The following is a 17,276-nucleotide window of genomic DNA, read 5'->3' as shown; positions in this document are numbered from 1 at the left end:
TATGCATGCGATTGAATCAAACGTTCTTAATTTCCATACGGGGATCAAACCAGTATATAAAATTCAAATTAAATTTAAAAATAAATAAAATGATTGCATAGAAATGACTCAAGCGTTTACTTATAATTTATAACTTATTCCATCATCACGTCATAAAAAACAGCCAAATATGCAAAATAAAAACTGAGCAAATGTTGCTTAGACCAAGCAAAAGCACAGTCTGGTTTGTGCAGTAAACAAAGTTAGATTTCTCTAAACACTGCACATCTTTATAGCCATGAGCACAACAGAGGAGCTACTCTGTGCATGCTGTGCTGGGACTTCTGGGCTCCCACAGCAGAGGTGGGAGGTTTCATTTGCGATCGATTCGGTTCAAAATCTTCTAGCTGAATTCATAAAGTTCATGTATCAGCAGTTCAAGTACTACTTCTTTCTGGATGTTCTAAAGCAGAGCTGATAAACAAGGAGTTAGTGAATGCAGGATTTGCATACATTTTTGATTTTATATACACATACAGAATGTTTTTGTTACCTGGATTTTTCATATTTTAAGGACTAAAAAAAATAATTCCAATACACAAGCTGCCAATCACAATTCAAACATCTTTTATTGTATAAAGTGAATGTTTTTGTGCTAAATTGCACTGAAACTGTGAGTGTATCTCTTTTAAAAGTTTACTTTAGATAAGTAACATCATATGGGTATGTGTGTGTGTGTGTCTTTCCTGCTCTCCTTCATGACTGATCATGTGGATTTCATCCTGGTTAGGTCACAAAACCTGCTTGTATCACAAAAGATGACAGCCAAGACTGGCAAATTGAGATAATAACTGGAATTGTTGCATCAATTTGTTTTAGAATTTGCAGCGCATTGCATTCCCACACACACACACACACACACACACACACACACACACACACACACACACACACACACACACACACACACACACACACACACTCAAGAGACTCAAGACACTCCTACTGCCCACATACTGGCACTCGTACAGACAGAGGCGCACACATGCACTAGTTAGTGGGCACAAAAACAAATACACACACACACACACACACACACTTGAACACACCCAAGTCTTCACCAGCAGATCTCCTTGCTGTGAGCTTATATAAGGGAGAGTGGGTGGCTGAGAGCTATTTCAGGACCTAAAAAGACATAAGTGTGCATGTGTGTGAGTGTGTGAATGTGTGTGCACAACTGTAGTGTCCATATGGATTTGTGATGGGCGCTGCTGTGTGTGTGTGTGTGTGTGTGTGTGTGTGTGTGTGTGTGTGTGTGTGTGTGTGTGTGTGTGTGTGTGTGTGTGTGTGTGTGTGTGTGTGTGTGGGAGTGTGTAGGCCTGCTGTAAATACCATAAGGACTCTGATTCAGTGGGTTTCATAACCAGTCAAGTTTAAAGTGAAGTTTGAACCTCTGGCAGCTTAGAGAGTGTTCAGTCCCACCCTGGAGCTGCCTGCACACATTTAAACACATGGAGCTGCACAACAACAGGAAAATACCTTCATGTAGTCACAGATGAGTCAAGTGCATCCAAATCTGGTTCTTTTAATTGCTGTTTTCACATCTGACTTCACAGAGACGTACGTTTTGCAGAGAAGGCGGGGAGGTGGTTATCAATGAGACATGTTGCTGCTGCAGATTTTTGTAAAACACAGCTGGTTAAAACTGTGAGTTCAGAAGCAAACTTAAGTATTTACATACTTATAAGAACGTCTGCTAACATGAACACATGAAGATGTGGATCCAGGTGACAACCTGTATCCACCTTAAAATGCCAGCAAATCTTACCTGGCCCAGGATCCACCCTTTTAAATCCATGCATGCAAACTCAGGTGCTGTAAAAGAGAGTCAGCTTTTTTGATAGGTAAACTGACAAAGTAGTGTGAAGCATTCTACCGGTTTAATCTCTGATTAAGCTTAGTTTTAACAAAATCAGCAAAATAAAGTTCCATCACAGGTTTTGGCATCATTTGTATTACTGTTCAGTAGAATGGATGGGATAACAAAAAGTCTGTCCTGAGCTGAGCTAATCATCCCTCAGCTGCAGAGGAGAGAGGATTATATCACTGATGTGATGCAGGACTGACTGCGGCACCAGTGGGGCATACAGATTCAAAGTTTGTCCTTGTTAGTGCGAAGCATCTGTATCACCACTATAATCTTATCCCCAGCCTTTTTCAAAACCCAGCATCTCCTCATCAAAAAGAAAACGGTCTCTGGAGATCAACATGTTTTTTTGCCTTATTGGAAACTGTAGCACAATTTCTTTTCCAATGCTACTTGAAAGGAAAGAATGAAAAAAGTCAATCCCAGCGACGTATGACAAAAAATAGAAGGCATTCAAAAGCAAATAACCGTCACATGCTTTTGCAAAATACTTTAAATGGAGACAATTTGGATCAGTTCAACATCATTTCCATATTTGAGTCCTCTTGATATACAAATGTAATTCCACATGCTGTTTATGGCAAATGAGCACATTTTCCAGCAGCCTCTTTCACTAAACTGTTTTTGAAGCATCTCAGTAAGTCAGTGAGGGCCTCTTATGTAACACTGGCCTACAGCGCTCTTTATGTTAAACTGCCTGTAGCAAATGCTTTGCCTTCTAATAGGAACACTCACTGCCTTTAAATATGAATACTTTAAGACGAGGCAAAAAAAGGAAAGACATTAAATTATTTAAAGTTAGGTGCTGATTTTTTAAAAACATTTTAATTTGCAGAATTAAGTTTGGCCTGTATGTAATCTGATTTTATCTGCTTCTCCTGAAATCAGCAGATATGAGCAAAATGAAATGATCCAATACAAATATCCCAACTATTTCAGCAGGTTATTTCTGCCGGTCTGTGTGTTGTCCTCTACTGCACAAAATCAAATCGATTAAGCCGCCTTGTACTTTATTGCATGCTTGTTCTTTTGTATAGTAATTGACATGCAGTGACATTCAGTAGGTTGATCTGTAATATTGCATTGAACTGTCTCCTCTTGAATTCTGTAGTTCTGGACTGAGAAAATAATTATCAATAATAAAAAGTTCAATCAAGATTCCTATGTACAGCATCCTGAACCACAAGATCCATCTGTGATCGAAAGGTCAATGTGGTTTACAGTAGAAGCATCATCCACCCACATTCATACAGTAGTCTGGGCATTGCGTATCCTGCAGAAGACTGGACCACTAATCTTCTGTTGGGTGGATAATGCTCTACATGCTACACCACAGCCAGTCTTAGTGATAAAACATACATAACTTCAGAAAAAGCAAAGATTGTAGAAAGATGCAGAAAAAAATAATTTAGTGGAGACACATGTCAACTCTGTATGCAAAATAATTTATTCAAATTGAAAAGTTTCCTTCTGATTTACCACAATAATGAATACATTTTTCAGTCCCGTTCAAAAATGAGAAATAAAGTCAGCGTGAATTAATTCACAATGAATGAAGAACAGCTAACATTTGTTAATGATGATCACATATAGACTCAGTACATTATTACTGGAGTTTTTGCAAGAAGAGACATTTATTTTATCTTTTATCTCCAAGACATTACTAATTAAAGATCTTCTCCAAAACAGGCATGAGCAGCCTACAGGCATCGTACAGTACTCTCAAATTATACGCTTCCAATCTGTGTTTTCTTTCCATCGTGAAGAAGAAAAAAAGCACCAGAAGCTCTTCAGTCATTTAATGAGTGTTGCTATCCAGTGGTTTCCATGACTGGTATCTTTTTTTAGAACGAATCTTGTTATTTAGTGAAGATATGATGCACAGGCATCCCACACAAGGCCATGAAAACAACTTGCACAAGTCTGGCAGTCATCGGCACGCTGTCGATAATTAAACTGCATTTCCCCCAAGTTGTGCAGAAAATTTCTGGTGAAATAAGTTGACTAGTTGAAAGTTACACAGCCTCAGGAAAAGAAACTGCAGTCGGATACAACTACCAGAGGAAGATAAAGAAAAGGGCCAATGATGTTTGGAGTTCAGCCTATTTTAAGATAACCTCTGGCTTACTATCAGATATTCAGCAGTGTGTCTATTATAAAACAAAAACGTCATACCTCTTCAAACAGATGTAGCCAGAACAAACTGCTCAATACTGGTAAATTTGTCTGTTCCAGGATGTGCTATTATAATGTTAAGATCTTTTTTTTTGAGGACTAATGGTTCAGGATCTTAACAGATGGTCGGTCTTGTGCAACACTGGTAGCACGTCATCACATTTTCATATTTTTTAATCCTTAATACTGACTTGAATGGATTAGCTGCCAGATTTGTGTCTCATATGATTAAACATGTCTTTCTCCCTCCCACCCCACTCCACTCCACCCCAAGAAATAAAGACGTACACACGCGACAAAACAAATCTGATTTTATTTCATAACCTTAAAATCATTGGCTTACAAAATCAACAACGATTAAGTTGACATGACCGTCTCTTGATTGAAAAAGTAAGAAAAAATAGAAGCTCTCATCAGATCACGAAACACTGACATACTGTATTTGTATGTATGAGTGTATACCTGTATGTGTGTGTCAGTGGAGGATGTTGATAGCTCTATATTTGCGTTAGCCTTTTCAATCTGTGTGCACATGTCTGTAGTCCAAAGCCAGCCAAGAGGCAGAGCTTCCTTGGTGTTTCTGTAGTGTTACTGCAAACCATCTGTGGCCTCAGTTGATTTATGTGCGCCATTGCCATGGTGTCTCATACATGGTTGCCACAACTACTGGGTTTCAGAGCCCCTAGCGATCATCCATCTGTCTGTCCGGCTTCTACCGTTGCTGATCATTGTCTCTGCTGTGGCTGTTCCCTGCATTTGTTCTGCTTCCTGCTTGTTTCCTGTCATCACTGTCATGGTGTTTTGTTGTTCAGCACCTGGACAGTCTTGCGGCCGTAGTGCCAGTAGCTATAACCTGATGCTGCTGTAGTTATTGCTGTAACATACCTGCAATATAACAGATCACATGGCAGATGAGAGTTTAATTCTATAGACTTGCTAAATTAGTGCATGTTAAATGCTAATATTTGATTTTCCTCATTTATGTGATGGACTGCTAACAAATCTCTAGCAGACTAGTCATAGGGTATTAACTGATACATGCTAATGGAACAATTAAAGCTCAATAACACTCATGTAGAAATACAAAAATCAAACAAAAACATGTTACGGAGGCTTGTTGTGTTAACTTCAATATCCTGCTGAAATTGTATAAAAATGCAGGTTACTGTGACAGAATAAAATGTTTGTGTCAAATTGGATCTCCACTCCAACTCTGTGAGAGTCGTAAATTGAAACGATTCAGAGCACTTGACCTGAACACTCTGCTGGAATAAACTGCATTCATGTGCTTGACAGATGGAACCATTTGCATTCAAAAACAATTTACACAATAGCCACGGCTGTTGAAACCACTACACTGGTAAGGATATAGTGGAGTACAGGACAACTGCAAGTATGCATACATAATACATTGTGTGTGTGGATTACCAAAGGCACTGCAGCAGTATGCTGTCTGTGTACTGGAAGACGGGGGATGCCAGAGAAGCTGCAACCAGAAAGAGCTGGATGGCTGTGTTCACCTAGCAAAACAAACAAACAAACAAACAAACAAACAAAAAGACTTTCATCTACTTAGGTTGGCTCATTATTTTGGATAAAATATGTTGAGCATGTGAGATGTGGCTGATTTTGTGATGAAAAGAATTTCTTTTTGGCAGCTAACAACACAGGCTGGCATCAATTTCTACCAGTAATGCTTTGTACATCATCATGAAGTCTGTTATAATGAATATCACATTATGTCAGAAAGTGTTTCGGTGATGAATTTTGTTTTACTTTGTGAAAAATATTCCCATACCCTACTCCAGATTCTATTTAAAGGCTTTTATAAAGGACAAGTTCTACATGTATCACATGAAAATTTTTCGAAAACAGCTAAAACCAGTGCCACAGGGTTCATACTGAGACAAAAAAAATGAAATTCAAGCATTTTTTTCATGCAGCATGGTTGTATATTTTCGAGGACTTTACTGAAAACAATTTAATTAATTTACAGCTCAAATATATGTTTGGTCTCAATACAAAATATATATAAAAAAATAAGTGACTGTAATGTTTTCAACTTAGCTAAAATTATGCACATTGCCTCTTTACAGCAGTGGGTGTGGCTTGGAGCTTTGCTCCGATGTGTGTCTGTGTGTGTGTGTGTGTGTGTGTGTGTGTGTGTGTGTGTGTGTGTGTGTGTGTGTGTGTGTGTGTGTGTGTGTGTGTGTGGTGAGAGCAAACTCTGACCACCTGTAAGTCTCTCCTCCTGGAGAAGGTGCAATGTCTACTATGATATAACAGTTGTCCATAAATCTGAATGATGTGTCACAGAAATGTTTTTGGTAGAGGGAACAAAACAGTCATGTCCAGGATGTCTGTATTCTGCATGAATTGACTTGACTGTTGTTAAATTTTCACTTTACAACAACACCACGCAAAATTTTAAATGTCTTGTGTATGACAAGCATACGTGTCTGTGTGTGTCACCTTGCTGAAGAGTGTTGGCTTGAGCTGTGCTGTAGTGTAGCAGGGGTTAAAAAACTTGCTAAGGGTCACCTGGAGTAAAAAGAGGAAGAGATTGTTATTACATACCCACAACTACCATCACTATTGTTGCAACCCAGAGTAAATTCATTTGAAAGTGAAATGTGTCTCACCGGTGGAGGAACAGTCTTGTACCTGACCCAGAAGACAGCAGCTATCAAACCAATGTCTCTGGAAATCACTAAAGCAGTCAGTGGAGCTAAACAAAATCAACATGGTCAAAAACGTTGTGACGCTTTCCAGGATTAATAAAGTATTCTGATTCTTAAAATTGTCATATGAAATTTAGAGTGTAGTACCTGGTATTAGCCCTGCATACGTGAGACTGACATATAAAATGCTGATGAGAATCTTATCAGCCAGTGGGTCGAGAGCACTGCCCAGTGCCGACTTCTGAGTGGGCCAGGTCCTGGCGATGTAACCATCTAACTGAGATGGAGCATAAAACAGATTGGGACAAAGTCCGCTTAATAGTTTTGATAATAAATGATCTCACAGTAATATCAGCTTAGCGTAATGGTCAAATTACACTTAACTGTGTTACGTAAGAGTCAGAAGTGGCCAAACTGAATGACATTTCATAATTTTGTTTTAAAAGAGTCGAGATAGATCAGGAAAAAATCTTTAAAGAACAGTGATAGACTGTCTAATAAATGTATGAAATAGCCTGAAGTCTGCACTACTGTATGTCTGCTTCACACTGGTAAATCTGTAAGTGTTTTCATGAAAGTGTCATCATCTGCTCTGACCAGGTCTGTCGCTCCGGCTAACATGAACAGGGCGAGACTGAGGTGGAATTGTTGCTGGATGATCAGGTGACCCAGGAATGGAGCCAACACAATCCGACACACACACAAAAAGTTTGGGACCGTCCATGGGTTCTCATACTGCAGGAGGACACAGATCAGCAGAGGGTTAAACAGAGATAAAAACAGTAATTTCTTACTCCACATTATTTAATTTTAAGCTAATACTAAGTTGCTTTTATTTTATATGACATAATAATGCATATCTTTTCCATATGAACTTCAGCCATCAGTGGATTATAATAGTGGTTCAATATGTAGACTTGTAACCAATCACCAGTCTCTACGTCACTGCTATTCTCATCGTTTTCTGTAACGTTTAAGGACACACCAACAAGTCCAAACTCACCAGTTCTTTGAACGTGAAGAGCCCGTATCCCGGGACGGTAGTGGTTTCTTTCCGGTCTGCTTCGGGGGAGCTGTCCATAGTCTCCTTGGTCTTTCCGCTACAAAGTCTACGAGACGTGGGGGTCAGCAGAGACCAGAACCCGGACACTGACGTATCATGTAGTCCCTGTGACGGTTTGGCCTGCTGGAGGACCCCACCCCAGCACGCCACTCGGCGATCCGTTCCCTTAACTCCGGAATGCCTTAAACCGCTAATCAAATAATGATGAAGCCTCGTGCAGTCGTTGACAGGCGCGTGCCTGTACCGCCATGACGCAGGCTCGAGGAGGCACCCTCCTGTCGCCCGCGCGGACAACAAACAGCGAACATTTGCGGCATTTTTGCTCCAATGCGCGGACATTCTCTGAAAACACATCATCGTGATCTTCGTTTCGAGCCCTCCGTCACCGACCTGATGGACCTAAACTGTGTATTCTCGTTTCCATTATGAAGTTTAACATCCAGACGGTCAGCGCTGACAGCATAGCAACTCTAGCCAGCAGGCTGCCATGTTGCCGTAAAGTGACGCAACCCGTCGTAAAAGTTTTTACTGTACCGTGAGAATAAATCCTGTTGCGATCGAGGCAAGTCAAACACTGCGAAACGGGAAAAGAGAGGAAAATGTTTACATTGCTGTTGAATAATTTGAATAATCTTTAAATTGGCACCTTTATCAACAGTTTTAACTTAATTATTAAATATGTAATATTTATTTTCTTCTTTTGTGGTATTCTAATTAGACATTTAGTTTTGTAATCGGAGGAAAACTTCAAAACGATGAAGATACAAGTACAAGATATTTATTGAGAGAATATCAAACAGTAAAGTGCACATTAGACAAAACAATGTACAGTAACACAGAGAATTTGAGCATTAAGAATAAATAAATATGACGCACTTGTAGTTTTTAGATGAACATAATACATCCCAACCAATACTTGATATTTATGTAAAGTTAAATGAGTTGGTTGAACAGAAGATTGAGTGGATAAATATTTGTCAACCCTAACTATCATTACAGCAGAAACCGGCCAAACAATACAAACAGACAGTATCACATATATTAATGCTAATGACTTCTAGTATATGGCAAGCTTTATTAGTACCGTATTCATATATTTTTGTAGAACATCTCTTGGGCGTAAAAAAGTATAAAACTACTTTCAACACAAAGATAGTATAATAATCTTATAAAAGTATTTATCACCTCTTTCCTCAGATACCTTTCAAAGAGAAAGACAAAAAAACAAGGTATTTGTGTGTAAATTCTCTAAAGATTTCAGTAGAGATGTGTGCATTCCTCAAATGAGCTAAGTTCTTCTAGCAAGAAATTTATGCTCATTCATGAATTTGTTGTTGCCATGAGGTTCCAAACAGATGCTTTAATAGTCTGTCATTGTATTGCCTTGTGGTTGTTAGTCTCTTCAAACCCAGCAGATGAGAGTTCTCTGGATAATGGATTCACAGAAACTTTTTTCTTTTTCTGTAAAGAGCCTTTACAGAATGAATGATGGAAGGATGGAGTGTTGTCAGAGTCTGGAGCTGTCAGACAGTCTGTAGCTGGTAAAGTTTGGGTCCTTTCTTCAGTAGGAAGCCTTGTTCATTCAGAGAACCCACCAGACCTTCAAAATCCATCACCTGGAATGAATCAACAAATGACTGAATAAATTACCCAGCATGCATACAATGGCGGTGCTTTTAGTGCAGGGTGAGGATTTACTGCTTGCATTTAACACTCATGGCTTGCATTAATGGGATCTTTTGTGTTAGCAACAAACATTTTAAACTACAGAACATTTCTATTATGTATCTTTTCAGTGGTGACCACACACTTTTTTATAAGGCTGAGCTTACAATCTTGAGTAATGTGGTCTCTGAACATCCTCACCATTTCATATTTGAGCATTATCATATTATAGTTTCATTCTTATTGTGTTGAAACTCAATTTTTGATGTGTACTTTTAAAGAGAATTCCTAGTAGCTCAGTTCATTGAGTCTTGTGCTGGGGACCGAATGGTGGTTGGTTTTGGGTCTGTGCCCATATGTTTATGCTTGTGATGATCAGAGTTCACAGATACGACGTCTTAACACAAGGGTAACACGCGATGAATTTGGAAGAGGCAAGGCACATTCAGTCTGTAGTTTGCGCCATGTAAACAATGGACGCAGTGTCAAACAGAATCATTTGCACGTCTCGTACTACGGAGAGTGCGCTAAACTCAAAAATTCACTCACAAAATTTATTTTATACAAAATTATTTTATAGTTCAAACGTAAAATCAAAAAAACATACAATGAACGAACGTAACTAGAGGAGCATCTGTACTCAGTAATTAATCATAAAAAATGTGTTTTTACTTAAGTAATTAAATATTCTCTACTGTTTACCCTACCGCTTCACTGTGTGTTTTTTTTTTTTTCAAGCACATGTCTATTTTAGCATATCAGAATGTTCTTTACCTTGATGTTCAGTGCGTCAGCCATGGATCGAAGTGTTTGTAGATCAAACGTCGTCTGATTGGTCTTCTGGGAATGCAAGTGCAGTGCGTTGACCAGTCGTTTTGCAACGCTACGCTGACTCATGCCTGATCCAAGCTGAGAGCGTTCAAAGTCCAGATTGCCCAAACCATCCGAATATGTATCAGCCAGACTGTAAAGCCAAATAACACACATACAGTACACAACATAGAGAGACAGTTATGTACCAGGACAGGACATTCAGTGCCAGGACTGCATACCATGATATAATACTGATTTCTGAAGGGCTGCACTAATCTGTATAGACAGATTTGGCTACCACAATCAAGAACGAATAATTAGGCACCTGCCAGCTCCGCAGATATGAGTTTCTTTCCTGTAAAAATGTGTGAGGAGATAAATTCACACCAGAACTAAAACAATGACAGACTGGACAACTGACAAAAAACAGCCTCTAATATGAGAATGTCTACTGTACTTGTTTTGTCACCTATGTTTCATGATATCCACCACATCCTCAGCATCACTCTTGGTGGCTTTCTCTCTGAGCTCCAACCTGGCTCTTGCCTGAACAAAAACACAAACTCTTATTTACTGTACTGATGGTAAAGCTATTCCTTTTTGATAGACATTCAGTCTTTTGAAACTGGATGTTGCCTGAAACCACAGCAGATAAAGATGTTATCTAGAGTGATTCCATCACATGCTGCTGACAGGTGAATACAACAAATATGAAGAAACCAACCTCAGTTAGTCTAATTAAAGACTCGAGTTGCCGTGTAGTGATGGGTGTAGAATCAGCGGAGTGTGCCTGAGATCTCAGTGACAGATAGAAGTCTTGAATTATCTTTGCTGCTTCAGGAGACAGGGAGGGTTGGACATACTGGCGAGCATAGCTGATATACTTCCTTAACAAACATGCTGGAATGGGATCCATAGTTTCACCTTCTGGGACCTTGACACAGATAAACACCACATTATTGCTAATGATTTTTGATAATGTAATTGTAAGGAGTATGGTCCATCTTTACCTGTAAGCGTTCAGACAGTGGCATGTCCGAGTGATCTAGAAGGATGGAGGTCTCTAACTCGCTGTTAGGCCTGCTGACCGTGGCGCTGCTGATTCTACCTCTTCCTGCCCTGTTTGCCATGACGTGTTCTGACAGGCGGCGGTCATGTGACTCATCCGGGATGTCCAGGAGAAGAAAAACCACGTCAAACCGAGAGAGGAGAGCTGAGCCCAATCTGAGACCAAGAATGTGATTGTAAATAAATAGCTTGTATATTTTCACAAAGACACAGAAATATCCTCCAGCAGGCGCTGAAGTTGATGATCTTAACTTACTTCAGATTTTCAGACACAGTTCTGCCTCTATTGTAATGTCCCCCGATAGGGTTTGCAGCAGCTACAACTGACGTTCTGGCAGGCAGAGAGGAAACTATCCCAGCTTTAGCCAAACTCACAGACTGCTGCTCCATGGCTTCCAGCAGAGCCTGCTGTTGGTTACCCAGCTTATCAAACTCATCAATGCAGCACAGACCTAAAAAAAAATAAAAAGGCCAACACACAGTGATGACAAGACGGCGATGAGAAAGTGAAGATGAAAAGGTTAACTAGCAGAAGGGAAAGATGGGGAAGAAGAAAAAAGCTTTTTTTTAATGTGCAGTTTTACAAGCTACAGTAACATTCTGGACAGCAAATATCACCAGTTTTGTTCTTTTCTAAAATGCATTTGTGAGTTGTTGACTGACACCTTTGACCTTTCCTAAGCTCAGAAAAGCAAGAGTTAGCGCCACACTTGGTGAAAGTACATATGTAAGTAAGGTATTATGAAAAGATATTTTAAATCTGCCGTAAAAAAATATCAGGTGTAGTTTCTTTAAGAGATTGGCTACAGTATTTGCATGGGAAAAAAATATATCAGGGGAGTGAGGATGGCCACCTTCCCAAATCACTTTAAATTGTGCAAGACACATACATTTTAAGTTTTTTCACTGCTCCTACCTTGGTCAGCCAAAACCAACGCTCCTGCCTCTAGAGCATAATCCCCTGTTCCTGCATCTCGTGATAAACTCACCGTCAGTCCTACAAATAAATAAATGATTGAATGCTGTGTTTATTGTGTGGTAACACATCTAAAGATATATAATAATTGAGGAAGTGATGAACACTCTACCCGTGGTGCTTGTGCTGTTGCCACACACATAGATTCCTCTGGGAGCCACGTTACACACAGCCTATAGGAAGGAATATAGACAAGTTCTTAAAATGAAATCTATCACAACAAAGTCAATATGCATCACAGCCTCAGCCAATCAAAGTGCTGAATGTGTTTTGTTTGATACCTGTAACATCTGACTCTTTCCCAGTCCAGGGTCTCCCACTATCAGGATGTGTGGGTCTCCTCTAACTGGAACACTGTTCTTGCCAGTGTGTTTCTGTCTGCCTCCAAACAACGCCAAGGCCAGAGCGGCTTTCACCAACTAGTGACACAAGCAAACAGGCTGTGTGACTGAACCTCCCTGACTTCTGACCGATCGAGGCCTTGCCCTGTTTACTAGGTGTGAATGTCATGGGTACATTTGAGCCAGTTGGTTCTATTAATGAAAATACTGGTGTGATCTTCATCTTATGTAACTCACCAGGTGGCCATAGATGACAGGACACAGAGAGCTGGAACAGTAGAGGAGATAAGTGTTATACATTTCTGTATGAGTTAACAGCACTGTGTTAAAATGTGGCTAATGGGGACTAAAAAGCCACATCAAAAGCAACAGTGTCTTACTGTACTATGAGTCTCAGCAGGTTAGGCTGTGATTGGATCTCCTGGATGGCGTACAGCTCTTTTAGACTGAACTCTTCCCCTCCATGACGATCTTCGTGCGACCCCATTGAACCCTGACCTGATTTGGACTGCTGACCTGCATGTTAAATAAAGCACTTCATTGCTCCATCACACAATTGCAGCACATAATTCAAGACATTTGAAATTTAACCTTCTTCAGTACCTTTATTATTGCTGACTGACGTAGCTTCAAGGTAGAGGAGAAACATACACTGATCCTTATTTCCCCGGGAAGTACCTGCAAGCAAAGTGTGGATTTTCATAACATTTATCATTAACATCTTAAATAGTCTGTATGTATCTGTTTCAGTGTTTTTGTACCGTCGCTGGTGACTCTTACTATCCCCGTCACAGTCACTGCATCTCCAGGGACACAGCTGTCACAGAGGTCGGAGGTCAGGTGACACTCCACGGTCCGTGGGATTCGGCCAGTCTCCCTCTGCTCCCCACCCATCAACTCCTGCACCCTGAAACAACAAAGTTCAAGTAAGTCATGTACTAAATAGTGACTGATATACTCTGTATGTATCTCAGTATACTTGTATACTGATACACCTAAAAAATTTCCCTCAGGATTAATAAAGTTCGAACTTATCTGATACTAACTTGATGATCTGCCAGTCTACGGTTTGAGTAAGAGGAGAACTTCGACAGGGGGTGAAAGAACGACTGCGACAGTCAGGCTGGATACACTAAGTGATAAAATACAATAATAATGTCAGAGATGGTTGTGCTGAAAAGGTATGCTGAAAAACACTGTGTATAATAAATTGCGGATTAAGTGTGCAGAAAATTGGTGCAGGACATTCGTGGTTTTATACCGTGCATGCTTACCTTGGTAGGTGTAGCGTATTTCCCATGCTGCAGAGGAAGACACTGTGTTTGAGAGCAGCCCAGACACTGGAAGGCCATCCTGGTGCAAAGAGGCCTGATATTGCTCACTCTTATCACGGTTCCCCTCACACACACCAGTCGTCCAAACACACTAGCACGCAACGACCGCAAGGGAGTCAGCGGTTCATAGTTATACAACCTGTGGATGATTTAAATAAATAGTGTCAATCTTCTAATGATCACTTAATGGATAAGTGTCAAAAGAACAGCCAATTGCACTACACAATGCACATTACCTTGCACTAATGTGGGGGATGTTTATGATTGGTGCAGAAACAGGAAGCTCTTCTTCTTGCAGCTCCGCAGCCTGTTTCTCCAAATCAATAGTCAACACCTGAAACACACACAACTCGCTAGTCGTTGAATTTAAAGAGAATTACTAGAAATGACATAATATTAAAAGAAAATTAAGTAGCTAATGAATGGTGCAGATCACAAAATAAAATATGTGTATCATCTCGGATATGTGTGTGTGTGTGTCTACCTGGTGAACAGCAGCCCCCAAACAGTTGAGCATCACCTCTGGCTGTTCCTTCAGCTCTGTGGGCAGATCAGGAAGAGCTCCACGCACATTTTGGTCTCTGGTTAAGTCTGCATAATCTACAAGAACACTGCCCTGACGCTCAATCTCATCCTGCACACAAATGCACAAGCGTTGTCCTTTTAGGTAGCATCTAAAACCTTAATAAATAAGAGAATAACACTTAAAATAACTTTCTCCTGTCCTGAACAATGAGATCAATCGACAAAAAGACAACCAGCACACAGAAGGCTCACCTTGTCATAAAGGTGAATTTTGGAAGTGAAATATTTCTCAAACACTTTGATTTTCTCCACACTCGGTGAGCTCTCAATGAAACCTGTAAGTAAAAGGTCATATTTAGACAAAAATATCACACAAACAAAAGCCACACTATCAGGACCATTACCTACAGTATATCTACAACATACAGTATATCGTCATGTGAAGTGGCATTGAAAACACACCTTCACTGAAGTAGAGTGTCCATCCTTTGTAGGGACACATTACATCTAGAGTAGTCTGACAGAGTGCTGGAGAAAAACAGACAGTTATGACTAAATCATGACACATGCTGCCACACTTTTCCAATTGTGATTAAAAAAAAAGTCATTAGATTTGTGACAAAGACATGAATAATGCATTTGTTTTCTCCCACATTTTCTTATTATTCAGCAAACAAGAGCTGTCAATTAACAGGGAGAATTTTTTAAAAATTATTATTGTCTATTATTGACTAATGGCTCCAAAGATAAAAACTGGATCTATCAACTGGGAAACAGAAAGGAACTCACATCTCTGACGGTTTCCTGACCCTCCGCCCTCAACACCACCACTTCTTGAACTTCCTCCTCTGCTTCCGCTTGTTGATCCTCCTCTCCATGCAGCACCCCTCCACCCTCCACCACCTTTCCATCCTCCACCTCTACAACCTCCACCTCTCCATCCTCCTCCACCTCTCCATCCTCCTCGACCACCTCTCCATCCTCCACCCCCTCCTCTCCATCCACCACCATTGCTGCTGCCACCTCCTCCTCCTCCTCTCCATAAGCCTCTCCTTGTTTCCCCTCCACTCATTACTTTGCTCAGACAAAGTAAGAAGAAGCAGAGAGAAAAAATTACTGACAGCAAAGTACAAAGCAAGGTGATTTCTTCTCTTAAGAGTCATTTTAATGTTACATTCACCAGCTATAATGATCCTTTTTTTCACACACATCCCACTTATGGTCATAATGATTAGTCACAGCATTTGATATGACTGAGCAGGCAGACAGACCGTGTTCTGTCAATTTATCAATGAAACCCGTTTAAATAGAAACGTGAACCAAAAACAAATTGATAGCAAGCCCTCTGATAATACAGTAAAACAATTCAAACAAGTAGAAGTATATTTTGTACCATCAAATTTCCATGGTACAAATAAAGTACTATTACTGCTAGTGTTAATATTACTGTTACTACTACTACTACTAACAATAAGCTTGCACCTTAGCAAACACTCGCTAGTTTTGTTTTATCCTCGTCTTTAGCTGGAGTTTAACCGTTTAGTTGAAAAAATACGGTTTAACACAAGAAGACACAAACCTGTCGCTCTGTCTGTTCAAGAAATTAGCCAACTTTATATTTAACCAACTGAAAACAATGCAAAGCTGGATGTTTACATCGGACGACACATCAAAGTTCCCTCTACTGAGGAAAACGACTTCTTCTGGTGTTACGAGAAGCAGAGTGACGATTTTTACTGCCCCCTAGAGGACATTGAATGGATTACATATAATTAAAGAGCACGGATTGTGTGTGTGTGTGTGTGTGTGTGTGTGTGTGTGTGTGTGTGTGTGAGTGTGTGTGTGTGTGTGTGTGTGTGTGCGCGTGTAGACTCACATTTAAGGCAAATTGTATCACGTTTCGTCCTTTGATAACATCTTTATCTATTAATCAAACAATTCCTGGTAATTTTGACCCTTCGTGTGTTTTACATGACGAGTCAACTAAACTCGTGCTTCCAGAGACTTCTTGACAAACAAAAAGCTGTCAATAAGTATCTGGAAACAGGAGATACTGAATGTAAATTGGCATTGTTGCACACATCTCCTATGACTTTCACTTTTCATTTTCTGCTGCCACCTTCTGTAAAATCTGTATCATTACAGTCATTCATTTTAATATTTCCTGTTGAAGACATAAATTACTCAACACATTGTCCTCCACTTTATCATTTGGTTACACTCCATGTACTGTATATGTTTCCTCACCTTCTTTCTCTGTCCTCTTTATCTTGGTCTCTTTCATGAACACATGGGGGCATACAAGGACACTTTGACCTCAGACTGGATGCATGCATGCCTATCTGACATGCAAAGCAAGATTAGAATTCAGGGGATTTGCTGTTTTGCTATCTACACTAAACAACATTCAGTTGCAGAAAAGCACACACAAAGACACACTCTGAAGAACATTATATATAATCTATACTTGTGAGGCGTTTCACTGACATAAATGGACTCGGGAGTAACTTTATTGTGATTGCCCAAAATAGGTGACTGGGGAAACAAATGCAGTTTATCATCTATCCAGAAAGTGTGAACACTCAACAACTGAAATTGGTCCACACAAAGATAAATGTGTGAAAGTACACGCTTTCACATAGTCTCTCAAGGGAGTGGTTTGGAGGGGACATAGAGGCAGAACGAACGAGGAGAAAAATCAATATCTGAACTACTGTGGCCTGGAGTAG

General features: G+C 40.0%; 2 protein-coding genes across 4 annotated transcripts; both read right to left on the bottom strand.

Moving 5' to 3' along the window:
- Positions 1-4,376: 4,376 nt before the first annotated feature.
- On the bottom strand, positions 4,377-8,313 carry crls1 (cardiolipin synthase 1). Its single transcript, XM_068327323.1, has 7 exons — positions 7,766-8,313; positions 7,360-7,497; positions 6,910-7,039; positions 6,724-6,809; positions 6,554-6,622; positions 5,510-5,601; positions 4,377-4,966 (listed from the first exon to the last, which is right to left on the bottom strand). The coding sequence occupies exons 1-7, from the start codon at positions 8,180-8,182 to the stop codon at positions 4,873-4,875; spliced, it is 1,026 nt and encodes a 341-aa protein (XP_068183424.1). The 5' UTR covers positions 8,183-8,313; the 3' UTR covers positions 4,377-4,872.
- A 274-nt stretch (positions 8,314-8,587) lies between these two features.
- mcm8 (minichromosome maintenance 8 homologous recombination repair factor) lies at positions 8,588-16,251 on the bottom strand. Of its 3 annotated transcripts, none has more exons than XM_068327165.1 (21): positions 16,127-16,251; positions 15,337-15,621; positions 15,010-15,075; positions 14,800-14,882; positions 14,507-14,656; positions 14,259-14,356; positions 13,963-14,161; positions 13,735-13,820; positions 13,450-13,595; positions 13,292-13,366; positions 13,069-13,204; positions 12,926-12,956; positions 12,629-12,766; positions 12,460-12,520; positions 12,288-12,368; positions 11,628-11,823; positions 11,314-11,527; positions 11,028-11,237; positions 10,773-10,849; positions 10,265-10,454; positions 8,588-9,441 (listed from the first exon to the last, which is right to left on the bottom strand). In XM_068327165.1, the coding sequence occupies exons 2-21, from the start codon at positions 15,617-15,619 to the stop codon at positions 9,349-9,351; spliced, it is 2,613 nt and encodes an 870-aa protein (XP_068183266.1). In that variant the 5' UTR covers positions 15,620-15,621; positions 16,127-16,251; the 3' UTR covers positions 8,588-9,348. The 3 variants fall into 3 exon arrangements, with proteins under 3 accessions (XP_068183266.1, XP_068183267.1, XP_068183268.1); XM_068327166.1 differs by having other exon boundaries at positions 15,337-15,626; positions 16,127-16,216; XM_068327167.1 differs by lacking the exon at positions 8,588-9,441 and having other exon boundaries at positions 10,358-10,454; positions 10,761-10,849; positions 15,337-16,209.
- Positions 16,252-17,276: the final 1,025 nt, after the last annotated feature.

The sequence above is a fragment of the Antennarius striatus genome, chromosome 11 (assembly GCF_040054535.1).
Source record: "Antennarius striatus isolate MH-2024 chromosome 11, ASM4005453v1, whole genome shotgun sequence".
Taxonomy (NCBI): domain Eukaryota; kingdom Metazoa; phylum Chordata; class Actinopteri; order Lophiiformes; family Antennariidae; genus Antennarius; species Antennarius striatus.
This window is presented reverse-complemented; position numbering and strand designations above follow the sequence as displayed.